Here is a 21,598-nt window from a genome sequence, read left to right on the forward strand (position 1 = left end):
TGGACACCCTAGAAAACTTGAACTCGTCACGACAAGGAGCTTGGAACTAGCGCGGTGGGCAGCACGACCATCTTCAACAGCGGAATATGTCTTCCCCAGCTAAATCATTCCTTTCCTAGAAATTAAAACAACAATCCATAGGATTTCGAGGTTATTAGCCTAGTGCAACATAAATCCTCAATCTTTTCGTCAGACATTTGTACAGCTCTGTTGTACAATCTAAGCCCTAACTCGTTTTAGGATTCCGAGGTTGTCATCCATCATGACCTAAACCCTCACATCTTTCAGGCTATTTGTGTGATCGTTTCACACAAATGTAAGCCCTAACTAATAAAATTGGCAGGATGAAATATTCAAATAATTTCTCCTCAAAACTAAAGATAGGGTAGACTGGGACGCCACCAAGGATCTCCTCTGAATCTGTGGCATCCCCTAATTCTTCCTCCATTGGATGCTACAATAAATGTTCCAAGTTTGAACCATTCCCTTTTTACACACATCTTTGTCCGATTTCGTTGAAAAGTCATATTCTTTTGAAGTCCTTGAAGATAATTTTTCCTGATTTTTATCGAGAGTATTTTTAAGTGACTTCGTCATTTAAGATGTAATTAACTATAGGGGTTTGCCCTTATAGGAAGCTTTTCCGGACCCAGCTTAAAATAAACTCTATTTAATTTTTTCATATTAAATAAGGAAATTTGTCGGCAAATAAAACGGTTTTGCAGACCAAACAGACGTCATATATATCTTAGTTTATTTAATCGAGTCTCATCCTCAAATCTTATGTTTATCCCTCGGGATAGATACAGGGTTTGAGGTAAAAGCGCTCTTTCATTTAAACTATGAACAATATAGGGTCAGTTTGATTTTCATATTTGATTTTAAAACTTAAATCTATATGTAAATTAAAAAGTCCTTCCGAAGCGGGCGACGGGATTTCGATTCCGGTGACCGACAGCTTCTTACGGGCAACAACAAACCACCACCACCCCTTTTTATCGCCGACAGCTACTATCTGCTATTTTTATCTCTTTGCAATGTAAAGTGCAAATAAAACTAATGAATTTTAACATCACATAGTATCACGATCTAAGAGAATAATTATAAGCTTAGCATTTGAAACTTTTAACTTCTCCTTACAGAAACATAATTAACTGAATAAGATGACCACATTCTGTGAGGCCTAATTAGAGAACCTGTAATACCAAAACATTTTTTTAGGCTTGCATCTGATAAACAATGTTTGAGGAAATTTATTAGTAATTGGGCAGGTTTAGAATGAACGTAATCCACAGTTCGAAGAAAAGGTGCAAAATCTTTAGTATACAACTAAGATTAAAATGCTCTTTTTCTGTCTATCTAAAAGCTCATCAAAAAGGCAGAAAATCATGAGTTAAAAACTAACGAATCAAATGCACTCTATCTTCCTAAAACTCCTTATGGTAAGAAAATCATGAATAAACAAGTCCACAGAAAAAATGCACTCTCTAAGGTATCTTATTAAGGGGGTCTTTGGTTGCACCTTGATTTTAGATTAAATAAGATTTATCAAATCCAGTAAAAATTCAGATTTATAAAACCCCTGCGATGGAGATGGAGATTGCTCCCGATGACGGATTAAATCCTTAAATCCCGCCTGTAGTCGGATTTACTAAATCCGGATTTAGGGATGGAACACGATAAAAAGAGATGGAACATGTGAAATTTTGATTTAACAGAGCGTTGGATTTAATTTGCATTTTTTATGCTGGGCAGAATTTACCTTAAATCCATGCCTAAATCTTATTTAAACAATGCTACCAAACACAGCCGAAGTAAAATACAAACATATATGAGGGTATAAACCTAACAGCACATGTTAAAGTGTCAGTTCTGACAAAATTGACGCATTCAGAAACAAGTACGCACAAGAAACGGTGATCCAAAAAAGCAGAACCGAATTAATTAAAAATCTATAAGGACCAAACTAATTTCTACCTGAAAACTAAATTATGAAAGAGATTATTTTATGTGTAGCAGCGCACACTTTGTTAGTTTAAATAATTACCTTCTCATCATCTACGGTCTCAACCATGTCAAGATTTGGAACACCACCTGTAGGCATCACAACAATATTACAATATTTATGCGTTATTCTAGATCAACTAAAAAAGATAGTTGCATTAGGCATACTTTGCAGCATCATAATTATTAATGATAAAATAGAAAAAAAAATGCATTAGGCATACTTTGCAGCATCATAACATAAACAATAAGAATGCCCCAAAAAATATAAAAGGTAGTGTCGGTGCTGAACTTTTTAGAAGTCCAAAGTCCAATCATATAACATAAACAATAAGAATGCCCCAAAAAATATAAAACAGTAATCAAATCATTTTATGTAAAGACATAACAAGGTTGCTTGAATCTATTGTTACTGACTCAAAGATAGTTATGCGTAATTAAGAAATCAAAGGTTACTATGTTACATCTTATCGAAGTATATACTTTTATCTAATGCATTTGTCTAACCTTGTTCCGCAAGCAAATCAACTCATGTATTGGTTCAAAATTATAAAACAAAGGCATTAAAATTATGGGGAGAAAAAGTAGAGGGATCTAGTATAAAGAGAATCCAGCAGAGAGAAAGCAGAGAAAAAAAATAAATAAGAGAATCTTTTAACCTTCATATTCTGATTCATTATCAAAATGACATCCACTCAACCTAGTTTACATAAATATGGTTCACAATTTTAATTTCAAATGTATATCTATATAACCTGCAAGTATCATCATTGAATTCAAAATTGAGGTAATCTAACAATCTAATACAATAAAAATAAAATAAATCCATAAATAATTTACAAAATAGTAGAAGTTTTTAAAAATGATTGAACAATATTGTTAAATATTTTGTATTACATAAAGTGATTTTGCTATTTTCCCTTAATTAATAGCTTTAGCAGGAGGATCTTTGTGAATATTTTATATAATTGGGACAAAATTGAAGGGTATCAAAGATGTTCGCTAAATTAAGGACTCTTAGGGACCTATATAATTCAAACACCACTTAATAAATTTAATATTCAAAGAAAAATAATTGATTATAATACACATTATTAAAGTGATTACCTAGTATTAGCTATTATCATTATATTTATGGATAGCACTAAGGAATTAAAATATTTAATATTGACACAGAAAATACTTTTCTCACTCATGTTCGAGTGGCGGTCTTCCCTAACAAGGCTGTCATGATAAGCTACCACAAGTGTGCTGCTACAACTAAGACAGTCCAAATCGCATGCAACTCGTGAGCATAAACCACCAAATCAATGCAGAGCTGGTTGCTAAAATATTATTTTGAAAACTAGTAAAAATACTGAAATAGGTGTTTCAAGCATTTCAAGAAATAAGTCCTTTTGTGAAAATAGGAAATATGTGAGATAGGCCAAACATGTTTTCTGAATTTATATTCTATTTTCTCATGATGCAAAAGTAGAAAACACGATAATTATTAGTTCCAAATATGGCATAAGTAAATAGCCCACGACAATTATTAGTTCCAAATATGGCATAAGTAAATAGCCCAATTAAGTTTTTAAATCTCAGTAAAGCTTTAACGGGCCGTAACCCACAATAATGATTCAACTAAAGTTTAAACAAGCAAAAGCAAATTCAAATTTTAGCCTAAGAAAAGAAATGTACCTAGAAGGGCCTTGACTTTGTTGCTTTGCAGGTTTCCAATGAAATGCCATTCGATATCGGCAGGAAGCTGAAAAGAAGAACAACAAATTAACAGTTTTCCTCGACACAAGAATTCAGTTCTCCTAAAAATTATTGCTATTCAACATTTGCAAGAAGCACAAAAACGAAAATTGCTAAATTGCAAATTTTTGTTATACAGATAAATTATGTTACAAAAGATGTTGGATTAATATTATAATGTTTAATTTGAGCATAGAACTATAGATGTTGAACCTAGATTTGTTCACCTAAGAAATAGAGCATTGGGAAGGAGAGAAAACAAGGGGGAGAGAACTTGAGCAAGATGAGGATGATTAGAGGAGATTTTTTCGTAGCTCTAGGGAGCGGAAAATGGGAATCTATTTTACAATTAATAGCCCTTATTTGTAAGGGCTAGTCTCCATAAAATGGCATGTTTAGACCAATATTATCCCTAGACCTCTACGCATACAGCCTTGTACGATCTTTCTCTTGGTTAACTCCTTTACTAAATCGGGAGATTCTTCCCCCTGGTTGTTTTCTTGCTCGGCCTCTCGTACATGGTCTATCATACAAGGCCGCTCGTACTCCCCATCCGATACTCGGCCTATTGTACATGGCGTCTCGTACTCCGCATCCGGTACTTGGCCTGAGAATGCTTTGCTTGACTTATGTCTGATCGTTTGACACTCCAGGTTCACTCTTCGTAATCCATTTCCAGATTCATCTATTCAACAAATTTATATTGATGGATGAGCCGAGAGCTACTCAATCCCTGCTAATCTGAGTCGTCATTTTTTGGAGATGCATATTTAGTTCACCAATTTTCTATATCTTAGAAGGTTATGCTACGAAAAGAACGAGTGAAATAAATACAATAATTATCCCTAACTTTTAATAAATGTTCATAATGTGAATATTACGATGGATTCTGGTGTCTTTGACTCTTATAAATAAAGCATCAAGACATCTTTTAAGCCCATTTGCTTCAGCATTCTGACCTTGCTTTTCATATCTGATCACCTCCCTGCATGCATTAGCAATAATGACGGATCTTACTTAGTCACAGACAAATATTTTAGACAAAGAATTGCACTATAGTATGTTTGACTAGCATAAATATGGAGAGGGCACAACATGACAGAAGGTTGTGGAGAAGCTAAGAAGGGTCGACCCGTCACGCGTTCAGGGGGATTGACCTACTCTGGCAAATGTGTCATGGTGGTAGTAGCCCTTGGGGTAAAGCCATCAATGGTTGGTATGGTTGGTGGACGCTTCCTCAGGTGACCATCCCTACTCCCATGGGTTCTCCCGGCCACGAGCAGGTGCGTCGAGCGGAGAAGGAATCTAGAGTTTCAGAGTTCGTTGTAAATTTGAACTTATCAAGTATACACTAAGATATTATTATTTTACTCATGCTATAGCAAACTATGTTTTATTTTTAATTCCCATTTTCGCATGTACATATTCTACCCTTAGCGAACTCTGTGGACTTGACCATTGCACAAAGAGCTCGGGTCAACTGAAACTTGAATGAGTTTTCCAGTGCACTGAGTAAGCGAAGACCGGAAAAGATTGTGAGGCAACACCTCACTCTAATCTGGATGAAACAGATAACACTCTTGTGCACGCGGCAGACATGACTACTGCTGCGAAAGTAGTTGTCCAAGTGGCTCGGTTGGATAACTTGAAGCGAGAAGTTGTCGTACTAAAGTAGACAGTTGTTGAGTTGTGCCAGGAATTGGTGGATATGAAGGAGAGAGCCTTGGTATCTCAAGCTCAAGTCGAGTCCAATCGCTTGAGTAAGTTTTGGACCGAGTATGAGTTCATGTTGTTTTGGCTTATTCTGCTTGGTCATCTTTTGACTGATATCATTTTGAGCCCCTACGTCAGTTTCTTTATTCATTCTTCAAATTAATGTAATTCTATCTCTAGACCTTCGATAATACATTTTTATGTTTTATTTGAATAAAATGTATTTGGGTGCGACCACATCAACACCAGTGCACCTGATCCCATCATAACACCGCAGTTAAGCGTGCTTATGCGAGCGTAGTATTAGGATGGGTGATCTCCTGGGAAGTCTTCGTGTTGCACTACATTTTGCAATATTTCAAATTTTAAACACTGTCGTTGCCGGTTTCAAGCCCGGATGTGAAAAGTGGAGGGTTGTATTAGGTAATCGACAACCAGCGTAAAACTTGTCGAAAAAAATCATGACATGAATACTTTTGATCATTGTGTAAGTGCTAGGGCGTCCCTTGAAAGCAACGCGTTGTATATCCTGAATACAGTGAAAAGTGTGCAAGGGCCGCTACACCGACTCTCGGGTGTAGTGTTAAATAAGCAAGGGTTCTCATATTATGGGTGAATGCGGGTAAAGAAGTTAGTCCATGAAACTAATGAAACTAATATTAGGATAGAATCTTGGAATATAGGTACTCTCAATGATAAATTAATGGAATTAGTTGATATTATGATTCATAGGAAAATTAATATCTTATGTATTCAAGAAATTAAGTGAGTTGGAGAAAAGGCTTGGGAGATTGATAATTTAGGTTTTAAATTTTGGTATTCTGGTAAGAGTTGGACTAGAAATGGTGTAGGTGTAATTATAGATAAGAGTTTGAAAGATAATGTTGTAAAAATTAATAGAATTGGAGATAGAATTATAGCCCTTAAGATTATCATTGATACTAAGATTTTTAATATTATAAGTTTTTATGCTCCTCAAGTAGGTTTAGATGCATAGTCTAAAGATAAATTTTGGAATGACTTAAAAGACTTAATACAAATGATATCTCTTGACAAAATTTTTATTGGAGGATATTTAAATTGACATATCGGTAGAGTGGTAGAAGACTTCAAAAATACTCATGGAGGCTACGGGTTTAGAGGAACTACGGTTTTAGAGTAACTAATGAAGAAGGTAGAGCCATTTTAGATTTTGCTTTAGCGTACGATTTTTTTATTACTAATACTTTATTAAGAAAAGAGATGAGCATCTTATTATTTATAAGAGTAGATCTAATAAAACACAAATTGATTATTTTCTTATGAGAAAAAGAGATCGTAGCGATTGTAAAAATTGCAAGGTCATTTCAAGTAAAAAGTTAAATACTCAACATCATTTATTAGTTCTCATAAGTAAAATTACCCATCATCGTAGAATTAGACAGAGAAACTTAAAAGACACAAATAAAATTATTTTTTTAAGTAAAATTCAAGAATTCAAAATTTGGGATATTCATGAAAAAACAAATGTTATGTGAAATAAAGTAACAACCACTATTAAACAAGTAGTAAAAGATGTGCTTGGAGAATCAAAAGAAAAAATTTTTATAAATAAAAATAGTTGGTGGTGGAATAATAATGTGCAAGAAAAAATAAAATATAAGAAGTTATGTTATAAAATTTGGTTTAAATGTAAAAGCTTAGAGAACTAGCACAACATGCCATATCCATTTTACCTTGTTCCCCATAATGGAAGCCCTACTTCCAATTAAATATGACTTACATAGCCAATGGAGGATAGTCGCCTTAAATTTCAATGATGGGAGAATAATCATAATATGAAAAATATAGAAAACCAAAAAATGAAAATAGTTAAAAATTTAGTAGAAGAACTCTGAACCTAATGATCTATGAGATAATGGACCTCGAGAATCTAGAAATAATGAAAATGGAAGTAGCAACTAAATAATATTTAAGAAGCAAATCACCCCTAGTTCTTATCTGTTTTAGACATTTATTGGGAGAGAAATACAAAAGACTTGAAGTGAAAATATCCCGAAGATCAAATATCCATATAAAATGAGGAATCATTTTACCCACTTTTTTTGTTTTTAATTTTATCCTATAATATATTTTTATAAAAAATCATATTAGTAGTTCCTCACAAAAATTTTATCCTATAATATATTTTTTACAAAAATCAAATTATATTATTAAGTTGATGTGTCATACTTTAAAATTATGGGAGAGGGTAATTGAACATAGGTTAAGATGCATCACACAAATTTCTCATAATCAATTTGGATTTATGCCGGGCAGGTTTACTATGGAAGCTATACATTTATTGAGAGGTTTGATGGAGAAGTTCAGAGATAATAAGGAGAATCTACATTTGATTTTTATTGATTTAGAAAAAACTTAGGATAACGTTCCAAGAGATATCCATTGGAGATTTCTTGAGAAGAAAGGTGTTGATATGACTTATATTCAAGTCATTAAAGATATGTATACTAGAGTTGTTACTTATGTTCAAATTGAAGGATGATTGACCAAATATTTTCCTATTTCTGTTGGATTACATCAGGGATCGGCTTTAAGCACATATCTTTTGCTTTAGTTATGGATGGTCTTACTGGACATCTACAAGAGGATGTACCTTGGTGTATGCTTTTTGCTGATGATATTCTTCTCGTGGATAAAACGAGAGAAAAAGCCCAGGAAAAACTTGCATTATGGAGGTCTAAATTGGAGTCTAAAGGCCTCCATTTAAGTAGAACTAAAGCTGAATACATTGAATGTAATTTTAATAGTAATAGCTCTAATGACAGAAGTGTGACTTTAGGTGATCAAATTATTAAAAGGTGTGAACGATTTAGATATCTCGGGTCTGTTGTTCAAAGCGATGGTGATATAGATGGGGATGTTAATAGTAGAATTCAAGTTGGTAGGTTGAAGTGGAGGAATGCTTCGGGCCTTTTGTGTGATAGAAAAGTACCGCTAAGACTGAAAGGAAAATTTTATAAGACGGTGGTGAGACCTGCAATGCTCTATGGCGCTGAATGTTGGCCTTTAAAAGAGAAGCATAATAATAAGTTAAGTGTTGCCGAGATGAGAATGATTAGGTGGATGAGTGGCTTTACACTTAGAGACAAAATGCGAAATGAATATATCCGTGATAGGGTTGGTATAGCTCCTATGACAGACAAAATTAGAGAAAGTTGTCTTAGATGGTTTGGTCACATTAAACGTCAACCATCTAATGATCTGATTAGGAGAGTAGATGTTTTAGATTCGATATGTGTTAAGAAAGGCAGAGGTAGACCTAGGAAGACTTGCGCTTATTGTATTAAAAATGATCTTAATTTACTAGAACTAAATGAAAATATGACACTAAATAGGACGCAATGGAGAAAAAGGATTCATGTAGCCGACCCCACATAGTGGGATTAAGGCTTTGTTGTTGTTGATTTGAATAAAATGTATCACTTTGCTACTTTGATCTTAGTGTATGATTTACTGTTATTGAATGTCTCTTTGGTTTCTAGCATCCCGTGTTTTACTTTTTTATCCTTTTTGTTGGCAGGTACAATTTCTTCGCCACGTATAAAAGGATTTTTAGCAATGTTGATTTTGTATTGTTTGTCATTTTCATTTGGAGCTTTTCTTTCTTTATTCAATCATGTATTCTTCATCTAGGACAAGCCCCATAGATTTAGTCGATGTCGACTTGTCAGGTTATCAAATATGACCCAAGAGTCATTCGATCGTTGTTGAGAGTCATGCGTCTTTGATTCGCCTATTCGATTGAGTAATCAAGAGGCACGAAAGGGATAACACCTTGTATGTTAAAGAGTTGTTGTTTTATCATGTTCAGTTCCAACTTGGCCTCCGACTACCTATTTGTGATGAGCTAGTAAGCATCTCTAAGTTCTATGGAATCGTTTTGACGCAAGTGATGTTGAACTCTATTTCCATTACCATGACCCTGGTGATTTTTACGCGATGAATGAAGATCCCAAAGTTTATTGAGCTCTTTAGCTACCTTTTCACCATGTGCCCTTTCCCGAAGCGGTTCATATAGTTCCCTTGGAATAAAGTCCACTTACAAGGGTTAGAAAACAATATGTCGGGTTGGAAGCGGAAGTTTTATTTCGCTTTTATGAAGAAAGGTTGGCTGATAGGGACGAGGTCAGTTCCTGTTCCCATTCCTAAAGCCAAGCCAAAACTATCATATGAGCTCCTTTAGTGTGCCCACAAGGTGATGGGCGAGAAGCTCAACATACTTAAATACCTCTAGCCATTGATGGTTAGCAAAGTGCTAGGTCCAGACCTGGATGGAGTCATGACAAATGAGGACTGGAATTTTGAAGATGTCGCCCAGAACGAGGAGGAAACCATGACAAGAGAGACGAGGCCAAGTATGGAGAAAGAAACTGATTCGGTGCTAAACCCGTCGAACATGCTAAGATGTCGGTTGCCCATGGAGTAAAGCATCGTCGGCCTGAAGGCAAGCCGAAGAAGAAGAAGTTGACTAAGAAACCAAAACCATCTGAACGAGTGGTGGTGGAGTCATCTTACTCAATCCGAGAGACTCCATAGAAGATTCAATCCAGCACTGGGAAGGACCTAGATGGTTCACCATGTGCCCTTTCCCGAAGCGGTTCATATAGTTCCCTGGGAATAAGGTCCACTTACAAGGGTTGGAAAACAATATGTCGGATTGGAAACGAAAGTTTTATTTCGCTTTTATGAAGAAAGGTTGGCTGATAGGGACGAGGTCAGTTCCTGTTCCCATTCCTAAAGCCAAGCCAAAACTATCATATGAGCTCCTTCAGTGTGCCCACAAGGTGATGGGCGAGAAGCTCAACATACTTAAATACCTCTAGCCATTGATGGTTAGCAAAGTGCTAGGTCAAGACCTGGATGGAGTTATGACAAATGAGGACTGGAATTTTGAAGATGTCGCCCAGAACGAGGAGGAAACCATGACAAGAGAGGGTCAAGAGACGAGGCCAAGTGTGGAGAAAGAAACTGATTCGGTGCTAAAACCCGTCGAACGTGCTAAGATGTCGGTTGCCCTTGGAGTAAAGCATCGTCGGCCTGAAGGCAAGCCGAAGAAGAAGAAGTTGACTAAGAAACCAAAACCATCTGAACGAGTGGTGGAGTCATCTGACTCAATCCGAGAGACTCCATAGAAGGTTTGATCCAGCACTGGGAAGGATCTAGATGGCTCAATGGTCAGTCCATTAACAAAGACTCTTGCTAAATTTCATATTCAACTGAGAATTGCAAGTGTTTCTTGCCGATTGGTGTACCAAGAGTCGGTGGGAGTGATCATTCGGTCGACGAGAAGGGAATGGCTAATGACTTCTCATCGTTGGATGTGGGCAAATCCACCTGGTCAAGGTGAATCAGATCCTAAGTACGTGATTTCCTTCATTTTCCTTTTACTTGGATTTTTTATTATTTGCTCATCTATTTTTGTTTCTTGTAAACAATGAAGCTCAATTTGGGGGTTACCGATAGTCGAAATCTGACTTTGTCAGCAAACCCCATGCTCAAGCATCGGTCGGCAGCAAGAAGAATGTGGCCAACCGCCAACAATCCAGTGGAGATCTAGAAGGAAAACTCTGAGGGATGTTGGATGTCCCCAATAACCTTGACTCGCCGCCTGGATGAGGTGGAATCTACTCTAGCTCTGTGGGATAAGGATCTTCATGTGGTGCTGGAGGAGATGCGAGGGGAGGTAGACAATCTTCGTTGAGAAGTTTCCAAACTCTGGGATGGTGCTTTCGTGATGAGGGCTCATTCTGAGACCGACCGAGCGAACCACTTTAAGCCCGACGATCAAATATTGTATAGGAGCTAGTTAGGAAGGGTTTGGTCCTAGTTGAGACGGCTGAGGACCAGTTTGTAAAATACCTCCTGTCAGAATAGAATCCAAATATAATTATCTTTTCATTAAAATAAATAAAATATTTTATTTTCTATCTGTCTCAATTCTTGTGCTGATTCGATGTTTTCGCTCGAAATTCTTGCACAGCATTTACATTGTAGCTAGGTCCCTATAAATAAGATTTGAGGGGTTCATTTGTATGTTTGTTGTCTTTTCTCTCAGAGTTTTGTCACTCAATTTTATCCTTTCACTTGACTTTTTTTGTTTGTTTTCTGATGGCTCTAAAACGAACTCCCCTGACATTTGGTCTGGTAGCTGCGACCAAACGGTCAATATTGTCTCCATTTGAGGTTGCTTTCATGGCGGAGGCCTTCATCTTCGAACTGGCCATCAAATTCAGAGTTGTTTGGCCGGATGAGAGGGTGACTGACAAATTTGGGGAAGACTTAGTGGTCTGCCGAGACTATTACGATATGAACTATGACTAACCTTATGCAGAAGCTTAGAGTTATTTTTAATCGATACGGGATCATTCCAGCTCAAATCAAGCCAATCTCGATCATGACGATAATGACCTACGTTATTTTCTGTCGATAGAAGTATATCCCATCGTCAACAAATTTATTCAATCAATGTCTTATTTCTGTGTAGAGTCGAACAGATACGTTCGATTTGGGACCGTCGGTCAATTCCAATTTTCTGGCTTGGAAGATAAAGTTAAGGATTGGAATTATAGGTTTTTCATTGCTTCGTAGTCTGAGAGCAAGAGCATCAGGACCATACTAACCAGCAATGCCTTCAAGAAGAAGAACGATACAAACTATTCTCGAATTAAGGGGCTAATATTGATGGACAACTTCTCTGAATTTCCCAGTACGACTACGAATTGGATCTTGTTCCTGGGATTTTTAATTGGATGATAGCAAACTAGTGGGTCGCCTTTGACACTATAGAGGTCAAGCAGGAAAAAGAAGTCGTTGCACAGGTGGCCCTGAAGAAGGTCAAGGCTGAGGCTAAGGCTGAGGCCAAGACGAAAGTAGCTTCGGGGCAGGTAAGTGGCGGAGACTAGAGGAAGACCGACTGAGGCCCATGGCGATGTAGTTGCCTCAATAGGTGAGGACTTTCTCTACTATGTTTCTACGACCACAGTGGTGATCTAGTAAATTTTGATTGGTGAACTGAACACATCATTGCAAAACAGCATTCTGCTCATACTAACTTTGATACATATCTCTTAGATGCAACTCATTCATACCGACGAGAATCTGGGGAGCCATCTAGCTGCCCCGAAGAGAGTGGTACTAAGGAAAAATCTTCCGAGGAAGCGAAGAGAGCGCAATCGGCTTCACCTCGCCACAATCTTTCGTTCATTGGTTTTTCTGCTAGGAGCAAGGCAAATCAGTTTGCCTCTACTACCCAGACCGAGTTTGAAACAGATCCGAAGGCAATGTTTCCAGATAAAGTGCAACATCATGTGAGGAAGGAGTCGGATGCTCAGCTGACTCCTCCACCCCCTTTTTCATACTAAAAGAAAAGGAAGGGTTCCCAGGTTAGATGGGTTCCCAGGTTAGATGGGTTCCCAGGTTAGATGGGTTCCCAGGTTAGATGGGTTCCCAGGTTAGATGGGTTCCCAGGTTAGATGGGTTCCCAGGTTAGATGGGTTCCCAGGTTAGATGGGTTCCCTTTCAGAGTCAGAAGGACCAAAATATGGAATTCTCCTGATGGTTGGTACGTAGCCATCGACCGAGCGGTGGGTTGTGGTATAGCGGTTCGTCGTCTGCTGAAGTCTACCCTTCTGCCACTGTGGAGGTGATCTGGTCACATGCATTTGCTAAATCTCTCTGGGCGCTTGAGCAACCCAAAATGTACAAGAAGCTCGATCGATACCAATTGAAGACGTGGGAGGCTTCCCATCTTCAGTCGATGGCACTGGATCGGGCCGAGATGAAATGGGTTGCTGCTGCAAAAAGGGTTGAGACCTCGTCTAGGCTTGCTAAAAGTCTGAGAACAAGGCCATGATAGCCGAGAAGAAACTGGCAGGGCTGAGGAGGTCGCTACTTTTTCAGATGTCCTGTCGATTGTCGAGCAAGAGAATCGAGAGCTGAAAGAATAGATTCATTTCCAGCTCAGGACAGGAAAAGATTCTAAATTAGCAACTTCTCGTCGGGAGCATCATAGCAATTGACCAATTCATTCAGTCGAGCCTAATCGACCCGAAATTTGTTTATTTTGACAAATTTGTTATTCTCTATACCAATTTTGAGGGGTCTTCTGAGGACGGCTCAGATGCCAAAGATGAAGGAGGGTCTTCCAATTGGCTTCCTGATATTTAGAGAGTCTTCTGAGGACGGCTCAGATGCCAAAGATGGAGGGTCTTCCAATTGGCTTCCTGATATTTAGAGATTTTTTTCTAGAAGAAATCTTTACAAAACTTATATAAATGAAATCTTGTGTAACATAGAATACTTGTATATTTCTTTAGTTTGAAGTGAATGAAATCTTACGGTCGTTTTACATACATTTTATTGTTTTACCTTTAGTGTATTGTTTCTTGAGATAACTACTTGGTGATGAGTGTGTGTTTGGTGGGTTACTCGAACCTTAGGAAAGATCGTCTGTCGTTTTTTGATTTGTTATGGCCCAGTATAAGTCTTACACTGTTTGTCCCATTTCGCTTTGGTCTGATTTTTTGTCTCGGTTGCCCCACACCTTTCGCCATGACTAAAGCAAATCTTGCGCTGCCTTCACGAGGGTAACAGTTGAGACTAGCTACAGGGATGATTCATGTCTCGTCATTCGTGGAGCTTGTCATTATTGGGCAAAGAAATGCTTCCAGAGTTTTATCCACATTGAGCTTTGAGATTGGTTTTTTTTATGCTTAGCGTCGGGGGTCGGATTTGTTGATACGACGCCAATTCTACGTTTTTAATGTCGTTGTCATTAGCCTTTTTTATGATTTTATAGTCTGGCTTGTGTCTTACCCTTTTTAAGGTCTCAGTACTAGATCAGATTGTCGCCTCGGTCAGGCCTAACCTTTCACCAGGACTTAGGTCCATCATGTCACTGATTTTGCAGAGGTAATCGCCGAGAATCATTACTGATGTAATTTACGTATTAATATTTGCAAAGCTTGTAACTATTGGGCAAAGAACCACCCCTAGAGTTTTACCCGATTCAAGCTCCCTAGAATAAGATTTTTTATGTGGCATCAATGTGGACCATTCTGCAGACTAGACCTCTTCAAGATTGTTGTTGGCGTGGCTTCCTGGATTCAAGTTCCCCTAGTGTCAATTGGACTTGGAAAGATAATAGGGAAATTTGTTATAGCATCAGAAAAGTATTTGAATTAATACTCCCTTTATCCACTGAGTAGTGTGCCAGCCACCGAGATTTGACCGAGCGATGCGTAAGTACAGTCGGCCAGCTCATTTCGACTGTTAAGAGCAATCATTCGTTTTGTGGTATTGTATACTAGCCAAAGCCTTTAGGAAGATGATGAAAACGGTATTTGTGGCTTCAGATCTATTGTTACATGAATTCCTAAGCATGCTCTCTATTTAAGAGTGTCTTCGAGATACATTTCTCCTCGTTTGAGTCATTTCCCTTCTTGCTAATAGCATGCTCCAGGCTCATCACACCATTTAGGATGTTGAATCCAAACTTATCATGGGAGACATGCCCAAGGATCGAAGGGATAGGAATCTTGCGGGAGAAGTGGAGAGAGAAAAAACGAAATAAAATAACACATATAGACTTGTCCTGTAAGGACGAATTTGGGTATTTTTGGGCTCTGCAACATATTTTATATATTAAAAATAAGGGGTTACAAGAGAGAAGAAAAGAGAGTTCTCCCTCTAGAGTATAAGTCTAGAAATAAGAGCCGAACAGCTGCTTCTACATACTATGAGCCCCATATTTATAAAAGATAAAGGGCCAAAAAAATGAAAAATTATATATCTGCTCCTACTTTAATAGAGTTGTTATAGGATATTATCTTTTATCATGTCTTTCTGTATGTATAATTGATTTGAGTATCATTTGATTTACCTGGATCTTCTGGTCGGCATGTCCTTGAGTTGGTTGACCAAGCTACAGTCGGTCGGATATTTTGCCTTGATGTTAATCGGCTTTTGCTTTGGGAAGTCAATCGGCTTTGAGAGAGGTTGTTGGTCGGCCTTAGGGTGGCTAGTCGATGTATTTGTTTCTTGGTTATTTTTGGAGATCTTGAGGCTTTTTAGAGGATAGTCCTTTGTTTGATCGTTGGCATGAATATCTCTCTTGCTTGCCCGGGTGGTCATTCGGTCGTTGGACTTCATTTGATTGGTTGTCAACCCCTCATTCGAATGGTTGTCGGTCGGTTGGCAGTTCTTCAAAAGGTCAACTTTATGAGTACTTGTTTCTTTCGTCAGAGGAACGATTCTCATTTTATTTCTTTTAATAAGAATTTGTGCAAACTAATTTTGGTTGTACACCACTGTACCAATGAATGTGCAATAATTTAATTATAGTACCGAATAATTTAGCTATATTTGTTTAATAATTTAATTAGATTTTGTGATACTATATGAAGTGCAAAATCAATGACGAACACAACAAAAATGATACATCTCGACACAAAAGGTAAAAGATACCCTGTTAGAATTTTTTCCTAACCCAATTCCTCTAAGAGCGTAAGAAAGAGAGCGTCTGTACTTGGGGGGCCTTCTCGACGAGCTCCTGGACATAATTTTCGCCGAAGACACGATGACCGGCTTCGTAGGCCTGGTGGATGACAGAAACAGACTTCGTCTTGCTCACAGCCACGATCCTCACCTGCTCCCTTGATCGGCCAGATCTCTCTGCCGCCATGTGCCCTCTGGAAAGCACCGAGCGGAGTGCGGTTGCAGCCGCACTCTCCATGGCAGGACAGGCCATGTCCGACTAATCGCCACAGAGCTTTTGGCCTCCTCTCTCCCGACGCGCCTTTCAGCCTGATGGCTAATGCCCTCGTTTTCGGTTAAGCGTTATAAGGGAGGGAAAAAGGCTGTTAAAAATAAAGAAAATAAAGAAAATATATATACTAAGATTTATACTTCCGCATTACAACTCCACTTAAGAAAGAAATAAAGATGAAACAAAGTTAAATACAATCCAAAAATACATATGTACAAACAAAATGTATATCCAACAAATGAAGTATATCTCATATGAACATATATAAAAATTGAAACAAACGTAGCGCAAGTTGCTAAGCCAAAAATAAACGTTTTGAATAGCTAAATTATGTTCATGCAAGTTATATGTGAATTAGTAGTATTCGGATGGTATTAAGATGATGTTCATTTGTAATAATGGAGTAGTATTTGGGTGATATTTACCACCAAAATATCATCAATCCACACACGCGAATGTTGCACATAATATTCGCTTTTCGTTGTGGGACAATTTGTACATTTGACTTGGGTCATATATTTTGGGCAAATATCTAATTCTATTATTATTTGAAATATCTCAATATCACTTGGGATGAAAAAAAAAATTTTAATTTAGTTATATCCTCTTTGGAATATTAACATCATGTTATATTTTTATTAAAAAATATCTCAATATCACTTGGGATGAAATTTTTTTTAAAATTTAGTTATATCCTCTTTGGAATATTAACATCATAGCTCTCAAAATATAAAGAACACAATTAATCCTTGTTTCCTACATTTAAAATCTAACATCCACCATAAATTTTGCTAATTTCGATAAACCTTTTTCCTTTTACAACATTGAAATATCACAATATTTTAATTAAATGAAATGGTAGTTTCGTTCAACATCCCTAACTATGAGGTTAGTTTTTTAATGAATAAATAGCATTACACATAGAATTGAGTTCTTATTTTTTATGTTGATGAGTATTTGTGAATATTGAATTTGTTTTTTATGAAGTTTAGTCATAAATTCAAATATTTTTTGTATGTAAAAGGTTAAAATTGGGTTGGAGCAAATAAGATTCGCAACATAACATTTAGGACTTAATTGAATCTTATTTGAATTGAATTCAAACCAAACTTCAATTATGTTCATCAAAATGAATTAATGTATTGTCATCTTACACATTCAAACAAAATTTCAAAATAGTTATAACCAAAATTATGAATATGCATTTAGGCATTCTTTTGGAAGAAAGGTGAAGTGATAGCTATGAGTATACGATATTGTGGAATCAACAATAGTTACTTTAATATGTTATTAAGATATCTTTCTAAATTATTTTATAAAAAATTTGTTAAATAAACAATGAGAAAATGTCTTAACAAAATATAAACTCAAATTTGACCTACAACCTTCAAAGAAATTTTATTAATATATTATAAACCCTAATTACAAATTATCTTCGCTGCATTTTAGAGAATGATGAACTTTAGTTAAAAAGAGTTTTTTTTTTTAATGTGATATATATGCATTAAATAAGGTTAATTGTGCACTTAAAATTTCTTTAAAATATATTTTTAGATGTGAATGCCAACTAAATTTTTGCTATACATTTTATAAAACATTTGTGTGAGGGCTATAGTTTAAAATGTTTAAAAATTTATAAGAACTTAATGATGTAAACAAAATTATTTGTATATTTTCATAAATATCCATAACACATTTTCTTACATAAAATTGAAAAAGCACTATAAAATCTTCTGAATCAAGTCATTTCACTTTTTCCTCAATAGAAGAGAAAGCAAGGGAGAGAGAGTAAGAAGAAGTGAACTTTAAGAGATCTAGATGAAACTTCTTTTTTGATATGGTAGTTGGGAAAGTTTATTGTTTTAAATTACACTGCGTTTATCCTGCCTCAAATTTCAATAATTTTTCTCTTTTTAGTATATTCAAAAATTTTATTTGTAGAAAACCTGTAAGGATTGTGATATCCAAGTACTTTGAAAATTTTCACAATAAAACTATTTGTATGTTATTATACTAACTATTCTATATATATTGGTATGATTATATTGAATTTTTTATATGGTATGATTATATTGAATTTTTTAAAATTTTCATTTTTATTCTATATATATTCTATATAACAGTACTTTGAATTTTCTTAATTTTTAGGTCAAATTCTTATTTTTGAGTTACACAACTTTTTTTTCCAAAATATGATTAAGAGTGTTTATTATAATGTGGTGGCCAAAGAGAAATTACATGCCTATAGTAATTTTTTATAATGATTTGTACATGAATATATTGTTGCATATTATGAATTTAACTATCTATATACATCGTGATTGTTAAGTTGAGATAGGTGTTGAATATTACGCCACTTACAAAATATGTTATAAATTTTTGTGGAATGTATATGTGCATGAAAGAGTGGTTACTATGATTTAGATTAACAAAGATATAATATCTTATGCAAGAAGGCAGGTTAATGGCTTTCCTCTAAATGGGTTAATTATTGAAATTTATTTTACATTAGGAATTATAAGTGAAGAATGTGATATGATATTAGAATCACAGACTAGGGGTGATGTCTCATATGTATTAAACCACCGTACCAATCTTACTGATATGATATAATATAACATTGTATGTTACTATGATCGGTATAGGGAAATTATCAAATATAATTAGCTAGAGCACCCTAACATGTGTGTGTGTGTGTGTGTGTGTGTGTTTATTCAAAGGATGAACCTCAACTAAATCAACAACGATATTTCAAATGATGTCGACTGATGAGTCTGACATAGGTTTAGGACTGGTATCCACCAATAGTCTTCTTTTATTGTCTTGTGTTTTTGCTCAATTGGTCTGACCAAATTTTAGGTCGGTGCTTTATTTTTGTATTTTTCTTGGATTATTGATAGGCTCATTAAGGACTATATTTCTACTCAAACTAAATAACTTTAACTTAAAATTTTCAAAATTAAATGAAAATCATAACTAAGACAAAATTGTGTTAGATATTACATTCACAACCTTAGAAAATATTATGCATATAAAATAAAGAAATTGATATTATATAAAATTGAGTAAAAACTTTGTGATTTATGAATAGCCACGAAAATATCACTTTAAGCATGCACATTACATATTACCTCTATTCCTTATTTTTCAAGCCCTCACTCACTGAACAAAAAGGGATGGTTTGTTTTGTGAGGATCACTGCCTTACAAAGTGAGCCTTCCCTTACATACCATTTGGTCTTATAAATGAATCTTCTAAATATTCATCATCAAGGACACATAACCCATTGTACATCTTGCTATGATCACTTAGCAATAAGAATTAATAAGAAAATAATAAAAAATAATTGAGTATGATGAGCTATAAAATGAAAATTTTTAAATTACAAAAAGATACTCACATTAGTCTTAGGGCATTATGCATACTAGACATAGTTAGACAACTTGATTTTATGATCAAGTTGTAAGATCTACTTTTCCTATAAATAATAGTCTTGAACTCATTAGTACTGGTCATGAGTGAGCTTACTAATAGAGATCAGATTGCAATCCAAAGTAGGAACATGAAGCACAAAAGTGAGGAATAAATCTGGAGAGATGCAGACAGAACCAAGACCTATGTTTATGTGGTTTAGATGATAGCCCTTTCTATATAGGGTTTTAAGTTTATTGCATTTTTTTTTTGTTGTGTTCCCTTCTTCCATTAGACTAGGGTTCTAGGGTTTTACTCATTTCAATAAATCTCATTTCAATCTTATGATTCTGAGATTATGTCGAAATAAAAACTAATAACTTATTCAAAATTTGATGCCTCGCTTTACTTGTGATGATGTACTTTCTATCTATTAATTATTCATCTTCCTTTGACTTTATAGATGTAAAAATTTTTCTAAGTTCCCTGTGTATCGAGGTGAAGAGTTGGCATATTTTTATGATGAGAAGACTTCGAGGCCACCTTTATGTACTGAATCATTTGATTTCCATAATAGAAGATAGTTATATATAGAACATTCATTAAAATTGAAAAATCATTGCATAAAAAAAAAGATAATTAGTCCTGAAATCTTTTGATGGTGAACAAAGGATATCACCTTAGTAATATCATATATTAAATTTCTTAAGGTTGTCTTCATTCTAGGTCTTGGGGATTGTTTTGTGGAGTTGTGCTAATAGCTTGTAAGCTTTAGCTCCAACCTATTCATTGATGATACAGGTTCTAGTTTTTAATGGGTCCAAAATACTGAGTGATTGGTCATGAGTGACAACATCGACCTTCTTTAGCGCTAAATTGCAAGGTTTGAATTATTTCTCTTTAACCCTTGCATCATAATATTTTCATTCTCCTTATTATTTATTACTAATTTATATATGATAGCTTTCAGAGCTCTTTTAGTAGATCTAGCATGACATTCAATGTTTTATCATTCACATTCTACCAGTCCACTAATTTGTTTCTTAAAAAATAATGGTGTGAGAAGGCTCTGGATAAAAATGTCATATTATAGAGGCAGTACTGCTTCAATTATGTGGGAAGAGGTTGGTGCAGTTGTGGTTGATGAAGTGGTTCAAAGTGACTAATACACAAAAAATATATGTTCTTTTAGACCCATATTTTATACTCATTTTTGATGATATTGCACTTTAAAGGAAGGTGTGTTTTATTGCAGGTTATTGATTTTTAGGACTGGAAGCAAAAAGAAAACAAAAAGGAGGAATTTGGAGTCAAAATAACATTTTTGAAGAAATACTCAATGCTGACGGCGCCAGGAGCAGTGCCGACAGAGCCATTTAACAGAGAGTGACGGGCCACTAGCACCGATGGTGCCAGAATTGGCGTCAACGAGGCCAATATCGGTACAAAACCTATTTCTAGAAGATTCGACAAATTTGGACGTTTTTTAAAGTTTTTAGCCTCTCATATTGGAAAACTAACATTAAGCTCTATTAGACTCTATTTAGAGCGAAAATTGATCAGAAAAGACCCCCTTTGATCGCTTTCCACTCTCTTCCACACTATTCTACATTTCCTACAACCACTTAGAGTCCATTAGTCATTTATTTATGTAGAGTTTTGAGTTTTTGTGGTGAGTTTAAGTGTGAATTATTCTCTAAGAGTGTTAGAGAGGGAGAGAAGTGAGAGATTTCTTCTTTCTACATCTTCTAAGAGAGGCTACAAGGGATTTGTTTTGAGAAAGAGTTTTAGATAAGTGTTGTTTGTTTATTATTGTTGTATGAACTTTCTTTTATATATGAAATTTGTGTTATGTTGTATCTTTCTCATGAAGTCTGAGTAGTTTTCTTTATCTTTCTCCCTACTATGAGATATGGTGAA

General features: G+C 35.7%; 1 protein-coding gene across 2 annotated transcripts in view; it reads right to left on the reverse strand.

Annotated features, from left to right (window-relative positions):
* Nucleotides 1–16,335, reverse strand: part of LOC110032621 (proline synthase co-transcribed bacterial homolog protein-like) — a 54,963-nt gene extending 38,628 nt beyond the window's left edge. Inside the window, exons 1-3 of one of the 2 annotated variants that reach the window (XM_020736295.1) lie at nt 16,028–16,335; nt 3,688–3,754; nt 2,048–2,094 (exon numbers count right to left, since the gene is read on the reverse strand). In XM_020736295.1, coding sequence (XP_020591954.1) covers nt 2,048–2,094; nt 3,688–3,754; nt 16,028–16,249 — 336 coding nt within the window. In that variant the 5' untranslated portion in view covers nt 16,250–16,335. Of the gene's footprint in view, nt 1–2,047; nt 2,095–3,687; nt 3,755–15,966 lie in introns of both variants that reach the window. The other variant, XM_020736296.1, reaches the window with a different exon arrangement.
* Between the last annotated feature and the right edge of the window lie 5,263 nt (nt 16,336–21,598).

The sequence above is a fragment of the Phalaenopsis equestris genome, unplaced genomic scaffold (genome assembly GCF_001263595.1).
Source record: "Phalaenopsis equestris unplaced genomic scaffold, ASM126359v1 Scaffold000985, whole genome shotgun sequence".
In the NCBI taxonomy this organism is placed as follows: domain Eukaryota; kingdom Viridiplantae; phylum Streptophyta; class Magnoliopsida; order Asparagales; family Orchidaceae; genus Phalaenopsis; species Phalaenopsis equestris.